The 21,205-nt window shown below is 53.1% G+C and overlaps 1 protein-coding gene across 3 annotated transcripts in view; it reads left to right on the forward strand.

The window, feature by feature from the left end:
• The window catches only part of PKD1 (polycystin 1, transient receptor potential channel interacting), a 90,608-nt gene that overhangs the window by 24,722 nt on the left and 44,681 nt on the right, over positions 1-21,205 (forward strand). For all 3 annotated transcript variants that reach the window (XM_065645258.1, XM_065645260.1, XM_065645259.1), the window contains exons 2-10: positions 7,382-7,453; positions 8,285-8,356; positions 9,728-9,897; positions 12,700-13,368; positions 13,669-13,852; positions 17,897-18,111; positions 19,429-19,541; positions 19,623-19,749; positions 20,674-20,951. In XM_065645258.1, the coding sequence (XP_065501330.1) occupies positions 7,382-7,453; positions 8,285-8,356; positions 9,728-9,897; positions 12,700-13,368; positions 13,669-13,852; positions 17,897-18,111; positions 19,429-19,541; positions 19,623-19,749; positions 20,674-20,951 (1,900 nt within the window). The remainder of the gene's footprint in view (positions 1-7,381; positions 7,454-8,284; positions 8,357-9,727; positions 9,898-12,699; positions 13,369-13,668; positions 13,853-17,896; positions 18,112-19,428; positions 19,542-19,622; positions 19,750-20,673; positions 20,952-21,205) is intronic.

Consider the following 21,205-nt stretch of genomic DNA (forward strand, 5'->3'; position numbering starts at 1 on the left):
GGGGATGCCCTGGCCGTGCTGGGGATGCCCTGGCTAGGGTGAGGATGCTCTGGCCATCGTGGGGATGTCCTGGTCATGGTGGCAATGTCCCAGCCGTGGTGGGGATGCCCTGGCTGTGGTGTCCCTGCCCTGGCTGTGGTGTCCCTGCCCTGGCCATGCACCCCGCTGGCGTGCGCAGCATCACCTCTGTCTGCTGCAAGGATGGGGCACGGGAGCAGAAGGAGTGTGGGTGAGCAGCGGCTGGGTGGGGGCTGCTGTGGCACCTGGGCTGTCCTGCGTTCTCAGCTCGGTCTCCTGCAGGGCTCAGGGCTCAGTCTTTCCCACGCTGCTTGAAGCACAGGCTCCGGCAGCCCCTTTTCCCCAGGCGGGGATGCAGACACCCCCTGCCCAGCCTCACCCCTGAGCTCACTTCTACAGCGCCTGTGCGCAGCCTCCTGTCTTGAGCGGGATTGTGGAGAACCTGCGGCCCCAGCCCAGCAGGACAAGTAGGATTTATTCCTTCAGACCTGAGGGTTGTGTTGTGCTGGTGCTCTGGGTGAGGCTCGGGGCAGGAGCATCGCGTCCCTCCCAGGGCTCCGAGGAGACCCTGCAGTGACGGGGTGACCTGCTCCTGGTCCTGCAGCGCAGCTGGGGCTGACATCGGGGTCTGCCCCGTGTCAAACCCACCCGTCTCCTGGCACAGCTGCCGTGCAAGGGCATATGTGAGAGCGCTTTGCAGTTCTCCCAGGAGAGCACAAAGTGTACAGAACATTGCAAAAACACTTGTATCCTTGCCTTACATTTTCCTATCAACAATTACAATTTTGCCGTGGGAAGAAAAACGTTTAGTTTTTAGATGAATATTTGTGAAAAAGTCTTTTGGGGAAAATTCCTTAGAGAGAGCTAAGACTTGGGCCAGCATTTGAAACTCATAAATTCAAAATGAGCAAATGAAGTGTCATCATGCTGTGGCAGCCTCGGGGAGACGAGGGTGCTTGTCACCGCCTGTGAGTCCCAGCGTGCAGCTCCCTGCAGCTGCGGCATCTCGCAGAGCCACCCCTGGCCCCTCCGTCCCCTGGGTTTGCTCCCAACAGCCTGGCCTTTTTTTGAAGCTGGTCTCTGCGGGGTTGTCCCTGGGCATGGGGGTAAAATGTGTCTGCTTAGGGGTGGGGTCCCTCATTTTGCTGTCACCCACGGCTGTGGGGAAGGAAGGGCTGTTCAGCAGCAGCTCCGATGCGCGATGGAGCTGGGATCCCTTTGCCTTGGAAAATCCCCACTGCAGTGGGACCGAGAGCAGCGGCTGGTGATGCAGATCTCCATGTGCTGTGCCCTGGGGTCTGTGCTGAAGGGCTGAGCGCCCATCGTGCAGGAGAGCTGCACCTCCCAGCACCCAGTGCAGGACCACAGCGTTGCTCCCCATGCACACAGAAGAATATGTTTTGTCAGATTTCTGTAGCCACTGTGGCAAGAATCTCTATTTCCCCCTTCTGCATACAAGCGCCGTTACTTCTCCTGTGCTTCCTAGGAGAGGTGCAAGCCAAAAGACGAAGAAAAAAAGGAATCAGATCAGCAAAAACCTATAATTTTTCCTGGCTCATACATGCAAAAACACGTAGGGTTTTTCCTCCTCTTTTCTGGAAAGTCTGTTATGTACGTCAGGCAGTATCAGCACAGCGCTGCTGCATGGGGCACCGCGCTGCCTTGTGTTCCTGGAGACTAGAGAAGCGTTTGCCATGGAAACACCCGCGGCAGCGCTGGGGCTGTCAGGCGAGCTCAGGGCACTTTGCTGCTCCGTTGCTGCCGTGGGCTCTGCCGTGTCTCACAAACCGTCTCACGTGTCCCTCTGTCACTTGTCCTTTCTGGTTGCCAGGTGTGGGTGGTGGTGCCAGGTGTGCCCCTTGGTGGGGGTGAGAAGTGGGAGCTTTGCAAAGCTGGGCTTTGCTTGGGGTGCTGCTGGGCTTTGTTCAGGGCATCGCTGGGCAGGGATGTTTTCTGTGCTGCCTTTACTGCTCACTTTGGTCATTGCCTCTTATCCCTGGTTGCTGCAAGGCTTTATAGCCAGGAGAACTGCCAGGGACTGAGCAGTTTCATATCCTGAAGGTGAAATTCAGTGAATGTTTTGGCCAAGTATGTGGAGCTGAGACGAGAAAGGGGGAGTTGTTTCCGTGGAAGATGTGCTTGGGAAGGAGGCAATCTGGGAAAGGCTCTGGAGTCAGGAGTGGGGCAGAGAAGATGAATAAGAACAACTATTCAGTGTTCACAGTGCAGAAAATTAGGCGGTATCCGATGAAGTGATGCCTCTAGCAGGTTCGAACAAACCAAAGAAATTATTTCTGTTTTAAAGCACATGAGTTACGGAGCTTGTTGCTGTGGGCTCTTGCGGAGCCCAGGCTGGCTCGGGAAAGGGAGGACGGTGTTGTGTGGATCGGTCTGTTGGTGGCTGTTAAATACGACCGTTCGGTGCAGTCTCTGGCTCTAAGATGCGGTGTTGCTGGTGCCAAGAGCCGGGAGGTGTGCTGGGGAGGGATTGCTCATGCACCTCCCTCAACACCTGGTCCTGACCAGGGGATCTGGGGCAGGATGGACCCTTCATCCCAGGGGCAGAGCTATTCTGACATCCCTGCAGCCAATCCTGCTGTTAAAACACAGTCTCTGGGCCAAAATGGGGCCCAGCCCTGTCCCCAGGACTCTTACTTGGGTCACACAACCCCCAGCACCTCTAGAGCTTCACTGACCCAGGCAAAGCTCAGCTTTCCTTGTTGCTTGCAGACCTGGAGCTGCTTCTCTACCGAACGGCTGCGGCTCTTCCCAACCCGCGCACGGGCTCCTCTGCACAGACGCTTCTCTCCATCGGTGGATGCTTTTCCCATTACTGTTCTGGCTGGGCTCCATGCGCCAAAAGGGCTGGGGAAGGCACAAGCCAGCGCTGCCCCCCCTTCCCCTCCCTCCCTTTTTTTTTGTGAAATGAAGGCAGAATGGGCCCACAAATGACATAATGAGAGCATGACATCAGGCTTGGCAGGCGGAGGCGTGCTATATTCTGCTCAACATTATATGTTCTGTGGAATTCAGAAGAAACCAGCAGTGCACCAAAATAAGCCTGTCCACCACAGCGCTGCAGAAATAACCCCAGGGGCTGGTGGCCACGGAGCCCGTCTGAGCATCACGGAGGGAGAAGGCAGCTGGTACCAATTCCTGGTGCTTGCTCCCAGCTGTGCTCTCTGCTTCATACCCCCGAAGTCACCCGGCCCCGTATCCGGGCGATCTCGCGGGCAGTGGCTGTGGCTGATCCACCCTCCCGCTCTCGGGATGCAGCTGCCGCAGCCCCGCGGTACCCGCGGCACCGGGGAGGTTCGGTGAGCACCCAGCACCGCACGGGGAGCTGGCGGCAGAGCTGGCATGGAGCTGGAGGCTCCCAAGGCTCAGGTTGGTGCCTGTATTACCAAATGTTCCTTTACCCAAAGCTTCACTCTCCCTCCACTTCCAGAAGGTTTTTTTGACCTTCATTTGCCAGGCATGTGAGTTAAATGTGTGAGTGTTTGCTGGGGAGCTGCAAGGGCAGCTCTCTGTAAGGCATATTTCACACGTTCCTTGTTCTACACCGTAGTCATCGGTGGGTTTCGTGTCCCTTGTCCCCCAGGGGCCCGGGGAGGAGCAGGCCAGCCCTCCCAGCCTCCTCTGGCTTTACATGGCTCCTTTGTACAGTGTGGAAACTGAGGCAGGACCGAGAAGTTGTGACCAGCTCGTAGCTGCCCTCTTCCAGGCAGCACAGCCTGTTCTCAGTATCCCCTGTGACACAAATAAACTACATTTTTCTTTCTTCTCGTGGAGAGGGCGGCCGTCTGCGTGCGCAGTGCGTTTCAGTGGAGAGCCTTGTTTTCTGCTGGCTTCAGCTCGGCTTTGAACCTGCTCTGAATTTCCTCCAGCCTGGCAGTGGGCTGAGAAAACACAGTCGTGGCAGTTTGTGGCACCAAAAGGCTGAGCTCTGTCCCACAGCCTCTGCGTTGGCTTTTATTGCTCAATATTTCCTGATTTTTAAATTTTTTTCTGCAGCCTAGCTGGGTTCACAGCCATCTTTCCCATGCCAGGAAGGCATAATGTGATTTTCCATACGAGCTGGAGAGGGACCGGTGGGAGAAGGCGAATGGGCGGCTGGGAGCCCAGCTCAGTGACTTGTGGCTGGAGGTGGCATCTGCCACCGTCCCCAGCATCTCCGAGCTGTCCTGTCAACAGGAGCCCTGCGTCCCTTGCAGGCTTTGCACTGAGGAGCTCTGGGGAGGCTGAAAGCTGGGATGTTTTACACCAGTTCTTGATCGGATAGTGAAGACAAGGGTAGAAAACAGCAAGGGAATTGGGCTGTGGTTTGTAGGCACCGGTGGTACCATCTGGTGTGTGTTCTGGTGGAGGACAGCAGCTCCTTGGCAGGTCCTGGACAGGAGCTCAGGCTGTGGAAGGCGGAGGGTAGGAACCAAGGTCTTTGGATCCCTCAGGAAGCACGTGAGGTGTAATGAAGTGACAAAGTGTCTGGGTACAGAGAGAGCTTGGGTTCATTATCACCTCCAAGGGTTTGGAGCATCTCACAGCTGCTGACGCAGCCTCACCTGGGAACCCAGCCCCAGCTTGCTCCTTTGAAGGCTGCTGGTGGAGCTTCTCTGCGTGCGGGGCTGTGGGTCAGTGCTGGCTGTGGGTGGCAGTGGGTGCTGGATAGATGGGTGAGCTCAGATGATGCTATCTGGCCGCATCAGTTTGATGAGTGTGTGTGGAACGACAGCCCAGTTGTGCTGTCAGGAGAGGAAAAGGCGCAGGAGTCCCCTCCAGCTCTTCCACCATGAGACGTGTCCAAGTGGCCTGACCCCTTGACAATCTGTCCTGGCTGTACAAAGCAGCAGAGTCCCTTGAGCAGACCAGCGGGTTGAGGGTTGTCACTTGCTAGTTTATGGGGGACATCTCCTCCTGGCCCTTCCTGAACCAAACCTGCTGGCCACAGCACCAGCTCCGGGCGTCCTGCACCCCTCGAGTCCCGCTGGGTCACCCCGGTCACCAGGAGCTTGGCCCCGGTTCGTGCCGCTCGGCAGGCAGTGACATCTAGTGTCAGCCCAACAGGCTGTAAAAGCAGCACCGAGTGGGGAATTATTGACAGTATTTGCATTTTAGCTCTTTGTGGAGGCGAGTGGGAGCAGCTCTGCCCCTGAGCATCTTCCGGAGCAGGTCCCAGTTGTCCCTGGTCCTGCTCGCAGGTGACAGTGGAGCTGGCTGACCCCTGGGAGGCGAGGATTTGGGGTCTTCACCTTCACTTAATCTGAAGTTTAAAAGCTTTCTCTGACATGAAATGGAAATAATGCTGAGGGCTGTTTGGAAAGGGCTGGGGACAGAGGGACGGAAAAGAGCAGACCTGCCCCTTTCGGGTTCTTAATTTCCTCCTTGGGAAGCAGCAAGACGGATGAGATGGAGAGAAATCTGCAGAAGGGGGCTTGGGGCTGGGTGTCCCCGTTCCCTGCCTGGTTTGGGTGCTGGTGGTGCCATCTGTGCTGGTGGGAGCGTCGCCCTGCGCACCGTGGCCGAGCAGCGCTGCCGGAGAGGCGTTTGGCAACACCAGAGCCCTGGGTTTGCAGCAGCGCAACGGTTTGTTTTGGAGGTCTCTCTTGGCTGGGCGAGGAGCAGGAAGGCATCGGCGCTGAAACACAATTTCCTTCTGTCTTGGGCTTGAGGTGCTGCCTAAAAACTAAACGGATTGTTTCCAGGTATTTTAAATATAAATGGTTTTACTGGTCTCTCTGTAAGGTAACTGGTTGGTGGTCTGGTCCTTTCCAAACCCAGTCAGGCAGTGGAAGGAGGTGCAGAGGAGTACGATGTACAGAAATCCTCCCCGAGGATTTGCAGGATCCTCCCGAGGAAGGGTCTGCCCTGGCTGGCAGCGGCCGGGACTCCCTCCGAGCTGGGCTTTGTGTTTTGTCTTGCAAGCGGGAGCTGGAAACGGGTTTGGAGGTGACTTTCCTGTCTCCTGTGCAGAATGTGCCCCCCGTGTGGTCTGTGACACTGCAGCAAAGGATGCTCTGTGTTCTTCAACTAGTGCCCCAGGTACCCCCAGGCAAAAGAATGCTGGCTTAATCGAATATTTTTGTCAGCATCCGTGTTTAAAGTGCATTTGTCGAGCCTTTATTTTGCACATTTCTTGGACTTCTTTATTGGTAGTTGCTGGTGAACTCTTCTGATTCCACTCTCAGCTTGGCAAAGAACTCCTGGACAGCAAAATCAGGGAAAATAAACCTTTTAAAGAGATATCCATCCCTGTTACTTATCCCAGACTTTCCTGGAATCATCTGTAATTTTCCTGCCAGTTTGGCAGAATTATTTTCATTGGGATAAATTAAGTTTAAACATCAGATCCAACCAAGAAATAATTGATTAGGGGATAAAAAGAAGAGATGAGACAGCGAGAAGTTATGGGAGATGATTGTAGGGAGAAAGGTGAGGAAGGGGATGGGCAGGAGAAGGCTCCTTGGTCCGGCCCCGTCCGCTCCCCGAGCTCTGCCAGAAACCCTTGAAGGGTAATAACATCGCATGGGCTCGGGATCAGGATTTTGATGCTGCTAAAAGGTTTTGGCCAAAGGAGATTCATCTGAAACCTGAGAGTGAAGTTTATTGGGAATGAGTGGAGACCGATCAGTGAAACTTTGACTTCATGGCTGAGTGACATTTTAAAGCTGAAAAAGAGATGGGGTGAGAAGAGCTGGGCTGGAGGACAGAAACAATTTTCCTTTGGATGAGCTGGAGGCTGTTGGTGTTACAGTGAGTGACTGGAGATCTTTTAGAACAGTGTTCCTTTTATAAGGGCAACCTAACCTGATTTTAAACAGAAAATATTCTTTGTTACATCTTCTTCCCTTTTAAGCTTTTCCAGAGAGAAACAAAAAGGTCTTCAAAATGTAAAAGTTGAACGCATCAGTTGTCTAATTCATTATCAGTTCTTTGGCACCAGAAATGGCCTTGGAAGTTCCTAATAATTTTTTTTCTCGAAGTTAATTGATACTTTAGACTAAATTATTTCTTAATTACTTCTTTGAACACCTATTAGAGTTGAATATTTTTTGAAAAGGATGCATTAAATTTAGTAATAGATTTCTCACGTCTGTCATTACTCCAGGTCCGCTGCGGAGTGGCATGTGTGTAATGGTAATCCTGATCTGTATCTACACACGATACAAAGCTTGGGGCAGCAAATGCTTTATAGCTGGGAAAGGTGTTTTCTTTGGCTGGGAGAAAAGCTCGGCTTTAACGCACCAAACCCTTCCAGTCTGCAGTGGGGCTGGAGTTTGGGGGGAGGCTCTTCTGAGGGCTGGTAATGGAGAAATGACAAAACTGAAGTTGAACGAAAGCTGAAAACTGTGTTTTCTTTCTCTAGGGATCTCTCCAATAACAGGATCGGTGGTTTAGATGTGCAGATATTCGCAAGTCTGACTTCTCTGGCACAACTGTAAGTACACAGGCAAGAGGATGAGATTTGTCACAAAATTCCTGTTAGTATGTGGAAAATTGTGATAAAGCTGCGGTGTCCAAACCCCACTTATCATCTGAGGGAGCAGGGTGCTGAGCTGAGGGTCCTTTGAGGAGCCCGGCACTACTGGGAAAGACCCGACGTCCCATCGCTCCGCAGCCTGAGCTCTCCCAAAGGCGCAGGCTGTGGCCGCGAGACGGGGAGAGCTCTGGTCATCAGCACACTCACTGCTTCAGCCGCTGATCGGATGAGTTCGCGCTGTTACTCATTGATGGTTCATAGAGATTAACTGGTTTTTAAAGACAAATGGGACCGTCAGATCAAAAAAGGCACCAATGCAGCCAGCAGCAAAACCTGCTTTGGTGGCTCCAGCTGGGCGGGTGGCAGCCTGGGCAGCCTGCTGTCTACGCCTCAATAACCTCCTAACAGGAGGACTTAGGGAAGGACTTGGAGCGCTGGAACTGGACTTGAGCACGGGAACAGGCTAGCGAGGGAGGCTGTGGACTCTCCATCCTTGGAGATACACAAAAGCAGCCTGGATGTGGCCCAGGGCAGCCGTCTCTAGGTGACCCTGCTTGAGCAGGGGGGTTGGACCCGGTGACGTCCAGAGGTCCCTTCCAACCTCAACCATGCTGTGCTTCCATGACTCAGTGACATTTTGCTGTCATGTGCGTGTGGCTGTTGAGACTCAGGATGCTCAGGGGGTCACGAGTACCCAAACAGAGCTCGGGACGGAGGTCGATCCTTGTGTTGGCCGGGAAGTTGTCACCAGCACGATGAACTTGCCTTCTCGTTTTCCGTCTTTTACAGAGATATAAGCCACAACGAGATTTCTACGTTAGAAGATGGAATATTTGATAATTTATTTAATTTAAGTGAAATGTAAGTTCATCCTCTTTGTTTCCTGGTTCTTTATTCAGACTTTTCCTGGAAGCAGCTCTTCCCTTCCCGCTGGGGTGGGATGCGGCGCTGCCGTGGGGAGCTCTGGGGCACATACCCCACCAAGCAGCTGCCTTTTGGCCTCTCTCCCGTTTCTTCCTCGAGCTGTGTCCCGCTCCTGGCTCCTGTTGGTGCCCTTCGAGCCCAACCCCTTCCCAGACTCTGCTTCTGTCTCCTGGCTCCCTCCAACCTCTGCCGCTGCCTTCCTGGCGTCCCTGCTTCCCTCCCACACCAGCAATGCCCAGGTTCTTGTTTCTGGGTCACACTTGTTCGTGTTTGTGTGGTCACACCTTGGGACCGGGGGATCTGATGAAAAGGGCTCTGACCTGCAACATGGAGATGCCAACCGAGGTGTCTGAGTCACTTAATGGCACTTGAAGATGTTCTCCCTGAGTGATTCAAGTTCTCAGGCTTATAGTGGTTTTTAATTGAAGTAATTAAATCTGTGCTGTTATGCGAAGGGTGGCGAGGGGGTGCCACACATTTCCAGGAGAAATACAGCACAGAATGACCGTTCTGTATTTGAATGAGCCAAAGGATTAACCCCATGCGATCACTCTTGGCAAGCAAGAAAAAAGCTAATGCACACGTTCTCCCTGATGCCAGGACACAAAGGGCATGTTCAGCTCTGCGTTTTTGCTTGCAAGCGGTGCTGAAAAGGCACAGAGGATCCAGGCAGGGTCCAAGTGAGTCTGTCCCTGCTCAGGCTGGCCGGCAAAGCGGTGCCTTCAGTATAAAACTTCTGGGTTCAGCCCCTGCGGCAGCCCAGCCCAGCTGGCGTCAGCTGAACAAACATCTTTCCATCTCTGGCCTGTTTGCAGCTGAATGCCAAAGGCTGTAATTTGGAGCAATCTTAGCTGCAATTAAAGTTTCCATCTTTTCATTAAACTGCCACATGGAAAGATTATCATTGACTTTGCATTTCTTTTTTGACAGATCAATTTGATTCTCTTAGCTATTTTTTAATGGAGCTGTAAATAGTCTCCCTTAGCTGGAGAGGCTGTCATTACAGCCAATGGCTGTGAGATAGAAAACTATTTTAAATATAAGACTGTGTCTTTAATTTGCTTCTAATTGCAACAATTATTTGTAGAGTGAAAAAAGTACTTGGAGTACTTGCCTAATTCTAGCCTCTAGAAAAATCATGTTAATTATTGCTTGATTCCCTATTCATTAACTCCCCTCGCCGTTCTTTCTGAGGCATTTCTCTGGAGTGGCACAGATGGGAACCGTGAGGGATCTGCACGCTGCGGTAATTAACACTTAGCACATGTCAAGTTAATGCCTGACTTTTGTCTGATCTCCCTCTTACAGAAAATTAAGTTGGAATCCATTTGTTTGTGACTGCAAACTTGCCTGGTTGCCCCGTTGGGTGGAAGACAGAAAAGTGAGAGTGGTTCAGGCGTCGGACACGAGATGCACCCACCCTCCCGAGGTGGCAAACCGTTCCCTCTTCGACGTCTCCTTCCTCAGCGCTACCTGCGGTAAGGAAACGCTGCGGGCGGTGCTGGGGGAGGTGACTAAACCAGTGCAAAGGATGGGCCCAAGGGCTTCACATCTAGACCTCTCGAGACCTCAAGTCGCCAGTTCTAGTCTAATTAAGCAAATCATAGAATCATAGGATCATTTTGGGTGGAAGAGACCCTCCTGATCACTGAATCCAACCGTTAACCCAGCCCTGGCACTAACCCATGTCCCTGAGAACCTCATCTCCATGTCTTTTAAAAACACCTCCAGAGTGGTGATTCAACCACTTCCCTGGGCAGAAACTACACAACTGCACAGAAAGCATAATCCAAAAACATTAAAAGCAAAAGAATTCACAATTAAATGTGATTTAGAGACAACTAAAAACTGTTTTAGAAGTGCTACACTGTGGTTTGAAAGACTATTGCTGTAAAAAAATCTGCAAGATATTTGCGGTCGTCACGTTTGAGGAAAAGTTAATCCCAAAAGAATCATAGAATCATAACAGCAGCAGATGACTGTGCCCTGGTGCCTGGGGCTGGAGTCAGTCACACCAGGGCTGAGATCAGCAAACTCCTTACAGACAAGCGCCAGGCAGCCATCAGATGGCACCAGCCCCGTCACCTTGGGCTCTCTCTGCTTCTCTCACGCTTTTGACAGGCTGACTTTAAGCAGTGAAATCTCACTGGAGTTGATGGGACCTGAGGACGTGAGGTTGAGTCCGTGCAGCTGACAGGGCTCCACGTCGGGAGCGTTGCATGATTGTCCTGATCTACAGCCCATGGCGTGCTCCAGGGCAGTGTTGGGACTGCCTGGGCTAGCAGAAACGGGGGCTGGTGTTTAATGGGAGGGTGGGAGGGGGAGCCCTAGGAAAACTCATCCGACCGGGATGCTCAGCAATGTCCAAGTAAGAGAGATGGAGGGAGAGTGAGTGCTCCCCCCGACAGGCATTGGGCATCCCCGTTAGTGCATGATGGGAGGACGCGGTGATGGGGCTGAGCTGGATGAGCCACCTGTTGAAGTTCAGTGCTCATGGGGCCAAAACCTGGGGGGCAGTTGTTCCTCTTTTCCCAGCCCTGCAGCACCTTGCAGGAATTACCAAGGGGAATAACAGCGGCACTGTTACTCCCCTTGATAATTAGTTGTTCCCCTCTCAAACTACTTAGTGTGGAAACAATAATGTGAGGCTGTCTCCAGGGTAATTCAGTGTAATGGGAGCAGGCTGGGGACAGCCTGCCAGCTACTGACAGTTGTTAATGACCGGCAGGGAATGAAGAAGTTTGACCAGGCTGGTGTTAAAAAGCAAAGTCGTTCCCATGCCGTGGTCTTCCTCATGGGACTTTTCTTAAGAAAAGCAGCTCAAGGTTTGCAGCAAAGCCATGGAGAAAGCCGGACAGTTGGATGGGTTTGGTGTGGGAAGATCACGCAAGGCTGGAGCTGTTGGGATGTTTGGGGGGAGATGTTGTAGCAACCAGCAGCAACAGAGGAGCAAACATGGCTCGGCTGCGTGGGCAGCGCTGAGCGGGGGCCAGGCCGGCCCAGCTGGGCTGCGGCTGTGCATGTGGCAGAGGTCCTGCCGCTGAGGTTGTGGCAGAGGAACGTCCCACCCCTTGCAAGGGGGGAGCAAACTCCAGGGAATGAGCTGTTACTCTGAGACCAGGGCTGCTGTGGCTGCCATCGTATGTGCCTGCGTGTCCCTGCACGTGTCTGCCTGTGCTCCCTGCAGCCAGGCACATGTTTCTGTCCATCCTTCCCATGAACGCGTACGTGTCCATCCATCCACACTCCTCAGGTGCCATTGCCCTCTTTTCTAGCACCAGATTTTGCCTGTAAGTAGGTGGGAAGCTCTTGGCCCTCCCCAGGGAGGAAGGTGGCTGCAGTGGTTGCCGGTCATGTTTCCTCCATGGCCCTGATGTGCTGCTCTGTAAAGTGTGTTTGGTTCTAGACGTGTTGCTGGAAGCCCCAGACAGCACATGGTGAAACGTGCTGCACCAGACCAAGCCCAGGTACGGCCAAGGGACAACCTTTTGTCTTGGTCTTACTTGGTGGCAAGTCCTGTGGGCTCCTTTGAGGGTCAGACTGAGGCGAAGCGTGAAGTCCTGGGTCGGGGCAGTCCCCGGTATCGGTACAGGCTGGTGGTGAAGGGATGGAGAGCAGCCCTGAGGAGAGACCTGGGGGCACTGGAGGATGAAAGATTGGCCATGAGCCGCCATGTACACTTGCAGCCCAGAAAGCCAATCTTATCTTGGGCTGCTTCACCAGCAGTGTGGCTAGCAGGTCAAGGGAGGTGATTCAGGCTGGACATGAGGAAGAAATTGTTGGCCCTGAGGGTGGGGAGAGCCGGGCCCAGGTTCCCAGAGAGGTGGTGGGTGAACCATCCCTGGAGACATCCCAGGCCAGGCTGGACGGGGCTCTGAGCAACCTGAGCTGGTGCAGATGTCCCTGCTCACGGCAGGGGGGGCACTGGGGGGGCTGGGGAGGGCCCTCCAACCCAACTGTTCTGTGATTCTATGACTCCACATCCCATGGGACTGTCAGGCTCTCCAAAGATCCGTTTTATTTACTGAGTGTTGGTGCTCCATAAATCTGTGTGACTGGTTTATTATTTCTGTCATCATTAATTAGCATAAAGAGTTTGGAAATCATTGCTGAGGGATTAAAGACTTCCCAGGCAAGTCTGAAAAAGGAAATGCTTGGAATAGGAGCTGCGCAGGAGAAGCCCATTCCCAGGAGCCTGGGGTGGTGTCTCCTGGAGGGTCTCACCAAGCCATGGCCTCACAGTGTCAGTTTGCCAGAGGATCTTCTGTTCTGTCCCCCAGGAGCTCAATACATGACGTGTCTGACGAGCAACCACACAGAAGAGGCTGAACTTGTCATCCTCTTCACATCCGTGCATGCCGGGAACCTCACCGAGGAGACCTGCAGTGCCCTCTGTTACGCCGAAGACCAGGGATATGGAGGTTTCAGCAGCCAGGGGCAGTGCTTGTGTGGTGCTGCCCAAGAAACAAACTCTTCCTCCGGTTGTTTGCTGTTTTGCACTGAGCATTTGTCTGGGCAGGCCTGTGGTGGCCCATCACTCGTCCCCTCGCCCTTCCAGGCCCAGCTGCCCGTGTCCTTCACAGGACTGCAGCCCCGGTACAGCCTACACCAGGCCGTGCTCTTCAACGTCAGTATTCCCATCGCTGCCAGCACTTTACTGTGGGAATTTGGGGACCAGACAGAGGTTCTCAACACCACTGGAAACACAGCTGTCCACGTGTACGCCTTGCCCGGGCAGTACAACGTCACTGCCACCATCTTTGTGGGCACCAAGGTCTTATCTGTGCAGGCAGAAATTGAGGTGGTGGCTTCACCCCAGCAGTTAGAGCTGCAATGTCCTTCCTTGGTCAAGACGAACGAGAGTCTGGACATCTGGATCCACAACAGGGGTGGCACTGGGCTCGCGGTGCTGTACGGGATCACCGCAGAGGCCGGAGAGCTGGGCAGAGGTATGCGGGGTGGCTGCTGCTGGGCTGAGGGTGCCACTGCGTCCTTCTCTTTCCCTTCCTTCCTACCGAGGACTAAGGGATGGCTCCTTTGGGCACCCCTTGCTCCCCTGACGGACCAGGCAGCATTTTGCACTGTCCTGGGCCAAGGAGATGACTGCACAGAGTGCACTTCAACAGCAAAGGGGATTTCTGGGCTCCAAGAACATCCAAGGACATTCCTGGAGCTTCCCTCCCCGGTTGGATTGGGGTGTGTGGGCCCATAGTAAGGACGTCACGCTTGTGTTCTTCTCTCCCATGCAGCTGTTCACCCCATGTGCCCCCCTGACGGGCTGGTGTTCCCGGGCAACAACCACTGCTACCAGCTGGTGGTGGAGAAGGCCGAGTGGCTGGAGGCGCAGCGGCACTGCCAGGAGCGCGGCAACGGCGACCTGGCCTTTGTCAGCACCCCTGACATCCAGAGCTTCCTGGTCGCTCACGTCATCAGGTAAGCAAGGAGGGAAAGGGTTAAGATTTCCTGGGGACAGGTCTTGTGTTCCTGGGGTGACACTGGCAGAGGGGTCCAGGTCCAGAGCGTTGAGGTGCAGCCGGTCAGGCTGGGGAGACACACGGTCCAGGCTGAGCACGGGGAAATGGTGAGGATGAGGCTGCTGAGCAAAGAGGAGGAGTAAGCAGAGCCTGAGCCCTTGCCGAGCTTGGCTTCTTTGCTTACAGGCTGTGGAGGGAAGAAGAGAAACGGGGCAGAAAGGCTGGAAGTCACAGAATCACAGAATCACAGAATGTTAGGGATTGGAAGGGACCTCGAAAGATCATCTAGTCCAATCCCCCTGCCGGAGCAGGAACACCTAGGTGAGGTTACACAGGAAGGCGTCCAGGCGGGTTTTGAATGTCTCCAGAGAAGGAGAATCCACAACCCCCCTGGGCAGCCTGTTCCAGTGTTCCGTCACCCTCACTGAGAAGAAGTTTCTTCTCAAATTTAAGTGGAACCTCTTGTGTTCCAGCCTGAACCCATTACCTCTTGTCTTACTGTTGGTTGTCACCGAGAAGAGCCTGGCTCCATCCTCGTGACACCCACCCTTTATATATTTATAAACATTGATAAGGTCACCCCTCAGTCTCCTCTTCTCCAAGCTCAAGAGCCCCAGCTCCCTCAGCCTTTCCTCATAAGGGAGATGCTCCACTCCCTTAATCATCTTTGTTGCCAGTCGGCACTGGGAGCAGTGGGATTGCTGCTGGTGGGCGTCTCGTCCCTCCATTGGTGCCTGTGGGTGCACCTGGAGCGGTGCAGAGGTGCAGGGTGAGGAGCGAGCGGGGCTGGGCTGAGCTGAGCATCCACCCGGGAGGCCAGCACAGTCTGCAGACGGGGGCTGAGCGGTGGAGAGGGTCTGGTGCTTTTGTCCAGAGGGTGTTTGGGTGCCACCAGAGCACCTTGCAACCAGCTCCCTCCATCAGCAGCATTACAGCTGGTTTATCCCACCTGTGACACCACGGTGGCATCCAGCACCTCTCCAGCAGAGCCCGAACCAGTTCTGCAGCTGGGACCTGCAGCCTCCAGCCACGGCTGCAGCCCAAACCCAGACCCTTCCCCTCTTCTTCCTCATCCTGAGAAGGAGCCGCGCTCCTCTCAGAGCATCAGGCTCCAGCAGCATCTGTTCCACCTCAGGCCTTGAGCTTTATAAACAGAGAGCACGGAAAGTGTCAGCCTTTGATTAAATCCGCCCCTCTAAGTGCTCTTTCTCCAACCAGCCGTCTTGGCGGGGGGAAGGACGATCAGAAAAGCTTTCAGGGGCCCGACAGCTCTTGTCAGCACTCCCAGATGCAGATGTTGGAGATGGCCTCTTCATAAACACAGCCCAGAAAGCACATGCGAAGGGAACAGCTGCGTGTGACGTAGGCTTCGAATGGTCCTGCTGAAGGTTTGACAGCCCCTTCTCCCCAAACTTGTATCCTTGCCCTGTTCCTTTCACACTGGGATTTATCCTGAGATTGCAAACATGTGGTCTGTCCCTTCCTGCCGGTTAGGGACTGGTCACTGGCTGCTCTGATTTATCAGGCATTGCGTGCAGGTCTTTTGATGGACTGCAGCAAGGAAATCATGAGACCTCAGAAGGGAACGAGCCGCCCAAGCTGTTTCCCAGCTGCCGCCCCACGTTGCTCTCCTCCCCAGCCCCCTTTATTTCATGTATTTATTTTATTAATCCATTCAGATAAACATGAATGAGGCAGTTCCAGGATGCGATTTCCCTGGCGATAAAAGACAAATCAACCGAGCCTCAGGTTTTTGGAACGTGCAGACTCCATAGTTTCTTGTGGGAAAATGAGAGAGGCAGAAATGTGTTTCCCATTAGAGCGTGCGGCAGCGAGGGCCGCTCTCCCTCCTTCGCTCCTGCCGCTTGACGTCCTCCCCAGGAGCAGAGTTCTCCATCCCACACCCCCCCCGGGGACCTGTTTGCCCCATGGAGGCGGCTCCGGGAGCCCCTCTCCCCTTCCTTCCCGCACCCTTGGTTCTGCCCTGAGCCGGGCAGCTCGGTCCTTCCTCGGAGCACAGGGATGCTCGCGTGCTCACATCTTGCTTCAGCAGAGCCTGTCGAGAGCCCTCTGGCTACTCTTTGCAAGGAAACAGGCCGAGCTGTGGGGCAGGGGTGGAAAGCAAGCCAGCCATCCCATTTCTTCTTTTTTTTTTTCCTTTTTTTTTTGTGTGACTTGCAGTTAGATCATAGCTGGAATTAGAAAAGGAAAATCTCTATCGGGTTTTACTGATGGCAGCAAAGAGGCGGTTTCCTAGCCTGTTCTCCGTAATCCCCTGCCAGTGGTTCAGGAGCAGAGTGCAGCGGTTATTTATTTTTTAATCTTATTTGCAATGAAAACTACTGATTCATGGAACAATTATTTTTGTCGTCGTTTTTCAGCATGACCTCATTAATCATTTAATCTGGCTGAGCCTTGCAGTGGATAGACACCAGTTATCCCCCTGGTCTGCTTTTTGCAGAGTGGTTGTGCCACCCCAGGAGCACGCGGGAGCGGAGGGACAAGGCTGCGCCAGAGCTGGGTGCAACCCGCAGGAGTTGGAGCTTTGAGGGTGCTCCCAAGAAGTTAATACGGAACAAATGCCTCACTTTCTGCTGGGTGCGATTAGAAACAGTTGTCCAGGCTGTTTGTGGCTATGAAAGACCGTTCAGCACTTGCCAGCAGAATCTCTGCTGGGATTCAGCCAGTTTCCTGATGTGGAAGGGACATTTTGTCTTCCTAAAGCAACACTGGTGGTTTTTTTGTGTTCCCCAACAGCCACTGCTGGTCAGGGGTGGCTGAGGAGCTGCTGATCTCCCAGCAGCTGCATCAAAGATCCCCTGATTTGTGCAGGAGCTCCTGTACTTGGCACTGGCCGAGGTTTAATCCTGCCCTGTTGCCAGTTCTGCTCGCAGTGGAGAATTGACTGGTGTCAAATTGCACACCCTGTGCTGGGCACTGGGGAGGCCAAACCTCAAACCCTGGGGTCAGTTTTGGGCGTCTCACGCCAAGAAAGCCCTTGAGGTGCTGGAGCGAGTTGAGAGAAGGGAACGGAGCTGGTGAGGGGCTGGAGCACAAGTGTGATGGGAGCGGCTGAGGGAGCTGGGGGTTCAGCTGGAGAACAGGAGCTGAGGGGAGACCTTCTGATCTCTGACCTGCCTGAAAGGAGCTTGGAGCCAGGGGGGGTCGGGCTCTGCTCCCCAGGAACAAGCGCCAGGACCAGAGGAAACGGCCTCAAGTTGCGCCAGGGGAGGTTGAGGTTGGATCTGGGGAACAATTTCTTCCCCAAAGGGCTGTGGGGCATTGGAACAGGCTGCCCAGGGCAGTGCTGGAGTCACCATCCCTGGAGGGGCTGGACAGACCGAGATGAGGTTCTCACGGACATGGGGCAGTGCTCGGGTTAGGTTATGGTTGGACTGGATGATCTTAAAGGTGTTTTCAAGCCAAAATGATTCTACGATTCTATAAATAAAGCGAAAGTTTTATAAAAGATGCAGCTTTTCCAGACAGTTCTGTATGACTGTGCTGTACCAGTCGTGGCTGGTAGAATCAGTGCTTACCAGTATGTCACAAGCTCTGTGGTGCCTGTAACTGGGTCCTCTCTTAACTGGAGCAGGAGGACTGGCATTTTGGGCACGGGATGACTCGTTGTGGGGCAGTGGTCATCAGAGGTTGGACTCAGCAGCACACAGTGACCCCCTGAGCTGCTTCTCTCCCAGTTTATCAAAGAGCAGGTGGTTTTCTGTAGCTTTTGGGCAGGTGTGAAGGGCTGGTGGGCAGCAGGGCGGCATGCTGTGAAGAAGCTGTTGTCGAAGAGCCGGGTTCTGGCGGTAGAATGGATGCTGGAATCCTTTAGTAACTAAAAGGCTCCGTTAAGTGCAGCCTGTAGCACCCAGATGAAGCTGTCGTTGTTAAGATTATTGTTTTTATAGAGAACTATAGATGGCGTCTGTCCCAGATCTTTATAATATTAATAATTTCCTGAAATCCCCCACCCCTCTCCCTTTTTTTTTTTTTTTTGAAGGAGCCTCGATGTCTGGATTGGATTCAATGATTTTGCAAGCACTGGAGCGCAGCAAAGAGGCGAAGGATTTAATCTGGAGAGCTGTCAGAACTGGCTGCCAGGAGAGCCCCATCCCTCCAACGCTGACCACTGTGTGCGGATGGGTCCGACGGGCCAGTGCAACACGGACCTGTGCATGGCCAAGCACAGCTACGTCTGCGAGTACAAGCCCAAAGGTGGGTTCTGCTCCGAGCCCGGCATTGCGGGCAGGCGGGTGTCCTGGTGACATCCGCAATATTCCAAACAGAGGCTCAGCTGATAAGCTTTCAGAAACCTGACCTCAGCCCCAAGGGAAGAATTCAGCCCACATCAGTCTTTGCCATCAGCAGAAGCAGAGAGAGAAGTGAAGCTCTGAGGCAGAGCTTCTTATGAGGAGCATCTGAGGGAGCTGGGGGTTCAGCTGGAGAACAGGAGCTGAGGGGAGACCTTCTGATCTCTGACCTGCCTGAAAGGAGCTTGGAGCCAGGGGGGGTCGGGCTCTGCTCCCCAGGAACAAGCACCAGGACCAGAGGAAACGGCCTCAAGTTGCGCCAGGGGAGGTTGAGGTTGGATCTGGGGAACAATGTCTTCCCCAAAGGGCTGTGGGGCATTGGAACAGGCTGCCCAGGGCAGTGCTGGAGTCACCGTCCCTGGAGGGGCTGGACAAATGGAGATGAGGTTCTCAGGGACATGGGGCAGTGCTCGAGTTAGGTTATGGTTGGACTGGATGATCTTAAAGGTCTTTTCAAACCAAAATGATTCTATGATTCTCTCTTATTTGAGCAGTCTCTGCTGCTGCCAGGATCTGAGGCCATGGTGCTGCCTTGGTGACACTTGCTGTCCTTCTGTGGCATCTTGTAGATTGTGAGATGTTGGGGTCTTGTGACTTAAAAGACTAGAGGGCCTTGGAGATCATTAGGTGAACTAATGTGTGTGCTGTGCAGGCTGGTGTTGATGCAGCCTCCCAAGTCTCCCAAAGTGGTGTTGGGAGTAAGAAAGAGAAGCAGAGAGGAAATGAGATATGGGAGAAGATTTAGGTAAGAAGGAAGAGCCAGCCCAAGGAAGAGAGCTCACTGGCCCTGGTTGTGCTCGGTCCCCAGAGCCTGATCTGGCTGTGACAGACCCAGAGGTGTTTGCTGCTGGTGGGAACCAGCTGCTCCTGGCCACATTTCTCATGAAGTCCAGGGGGACAGGCAGGATGAGGAGTGCACTTCGTGCTCAAAAACTCAAAGCAAATCAGGGGGTATTGGAAGGGAGAAGTATTTGCAGAGTTCTGAGAAGTCAAAATTGCTGCGAATTTCAAATGCGGACGTTACTTGTGTGGGATGAGAAAGAAATCAAAACACGTGTAAGAAGAAGGAAACTACAGGATCACAGCAGCTTCTCCAGTAAAGCTGGAGATCCGGATTCCTGAGTGGTCCCAGCCCTGCGACAGCTCTGCTGCACGGTGGGGGAATAGCTTCAGGCCTTGCTGAGTCTCATGGGCTTTGTTCACATATTTCCTTTGCAAACAGGAGTTCTCTTAAATGCCGAAAACTTCTTTGTGGGAGACCCAGTGTTTGACACGCAGGAGGCTGTGAGAAACGTGACCGAAGACGTGGTGTCAGCCCCGTGGGAAGCCGTGGAGGTGAGAAGGGTTTGCTGGTCCTGCTGCCAACGAGGGAGCCCGGGGAGACGCAGGCGGGTGAGAACCGTGTTTGTTTTGCAGGTGATGGTGTTCCCTGAGCTGGCGTTCAGGCACGAGGGATATTTGACTGCGCTGGAGTTTGTGACACAGGAGCTGCAGCAGCCCGTTCAAGTGAGGTTCCAGGTGCATAGGCCGATCGATGGGGAAGGTGAGGCAGCTCCTCTTGACACTCATGGTATTGTCAGAGCTGACACCATCAGGGCCATGTCAAACCGAGTGCGTGTGGCCTTTTTGTGGCCCCTCTGTCCTCAAAGCAGAAGCTTTGAAGCCTTAAAGGCTCGGAGATTTGGTTCTATTTTTTGCGGAGACTCAGGTGCAAAATCTGCAGGCCCGGCTGGACATTCCAAGGTTGCCTCGGAGAAGCGCTTGTCCTGGAGAAATTAATAGAGGGAAAAACCTGTCTCAATGCGTGAAGAAAAGTTGAGTGTAAGGAACATGTGTAGAAGTGAATTAATCTTCTGAGTTATACTTTATACTTTGGGAAGGCATGATGTGTCAAATGGGAATGTCTTCTGGTCCATCTGGCCCCACAGGTTAACAAGGAAGAAGGTTTTCCTGAGGCCATTTCTTCCTGATGGATGAGATAATCTAATAAGTCTTTTATTCCTTGTACAACAGCTCAATAGTCACAGTTTTGGCAACAATTAATTTTGCAGCAGAATGTTTGCTATAGCCATAGGGTTGGCTGGTTACAAAAGGGTATTTTTTGACACTGAAAAGCTGATACTTTGACATGGAAACATTAACTTAAGAAAAGTTGCTTAATGTGTTTTCAGTGTCAAAGCCAGCTCTGCTTTTACTTGGACTCGCTTTCGCTTGAACATAGATCTCTTTCAGATTGCAAATTGTTGCATCCTCACTGGAAAAGACACTAACTTTGTTTTTAACAATCTTTGTGCCTTTGTGAAATTTTCCTGTAAAACAGGACACTTGTCTTACGCAGTACCAGGTCACACTGCGGTCGCAGCTTTTACTAAGCTTGGAGAAGAACCGTGGATTTGGCTCAAAAAGGTGCACTAGAAGTGTTAGTCGTCAGAATGGTGATCTTTGCTTTCTCTTTCCCTACTTCCAGACTACCAGGAGGGAAAAAACACTACAGAACAATTCCACCCTGCTCAGGATGACGGGAACTGGACTCTGCTTGAATGTCCTTCTGGTTTCCAGTGGTGTCATTTGACTAATTTGTGCTCGCCGCTAAACAACTGCTGCAACGCGGCCGAGTGTGCCAACGGTTCTCTTGCCAGCAGCCCTTCCCCCGTGTCCCCTCCGCACAATGAAAGCCAGCTCAGCTATGAGCTCGTCAAGGAATTTCTCTTTACAATACCAGCTGGCCCTTCTTCCCAGTATCTGGTCAGTGTTTATTAGCCGCTGTAACCAGTGAGTAGGTGGGGCAGTTTTCTCTTGAGTCTTTTGGGTAGAGAATTGTTCCCAGCTTGCAGATGGAGATACTAAAGTCCCTTCAGATGAAGTGACTTGCCCAGTGTCACACATGCCACCACTTTCTTTCTTTCCTGCTCTAAGCCACAGGCTCCCTGCAGTAAAACCTGTTGCAATCGCACAGTTGGTTAAAGGCAGATTTCTTGGGCTACTCCATTGCACTTATG

Source organism: Caloenas nicobarica, chromosome 14, assembly GCF_036013445.1.
Source record: "Caloenas nicobarica isolate bCalNic1 chromosome 14, bCalNic1.hap1, whole genome shotgun sequence".
Lineage (NCBI taxonomy): Eukaryota > Metazoa > Chordata > Aves > Columbiformes > Columbidae > Caloenas > Caloenas nicobarica.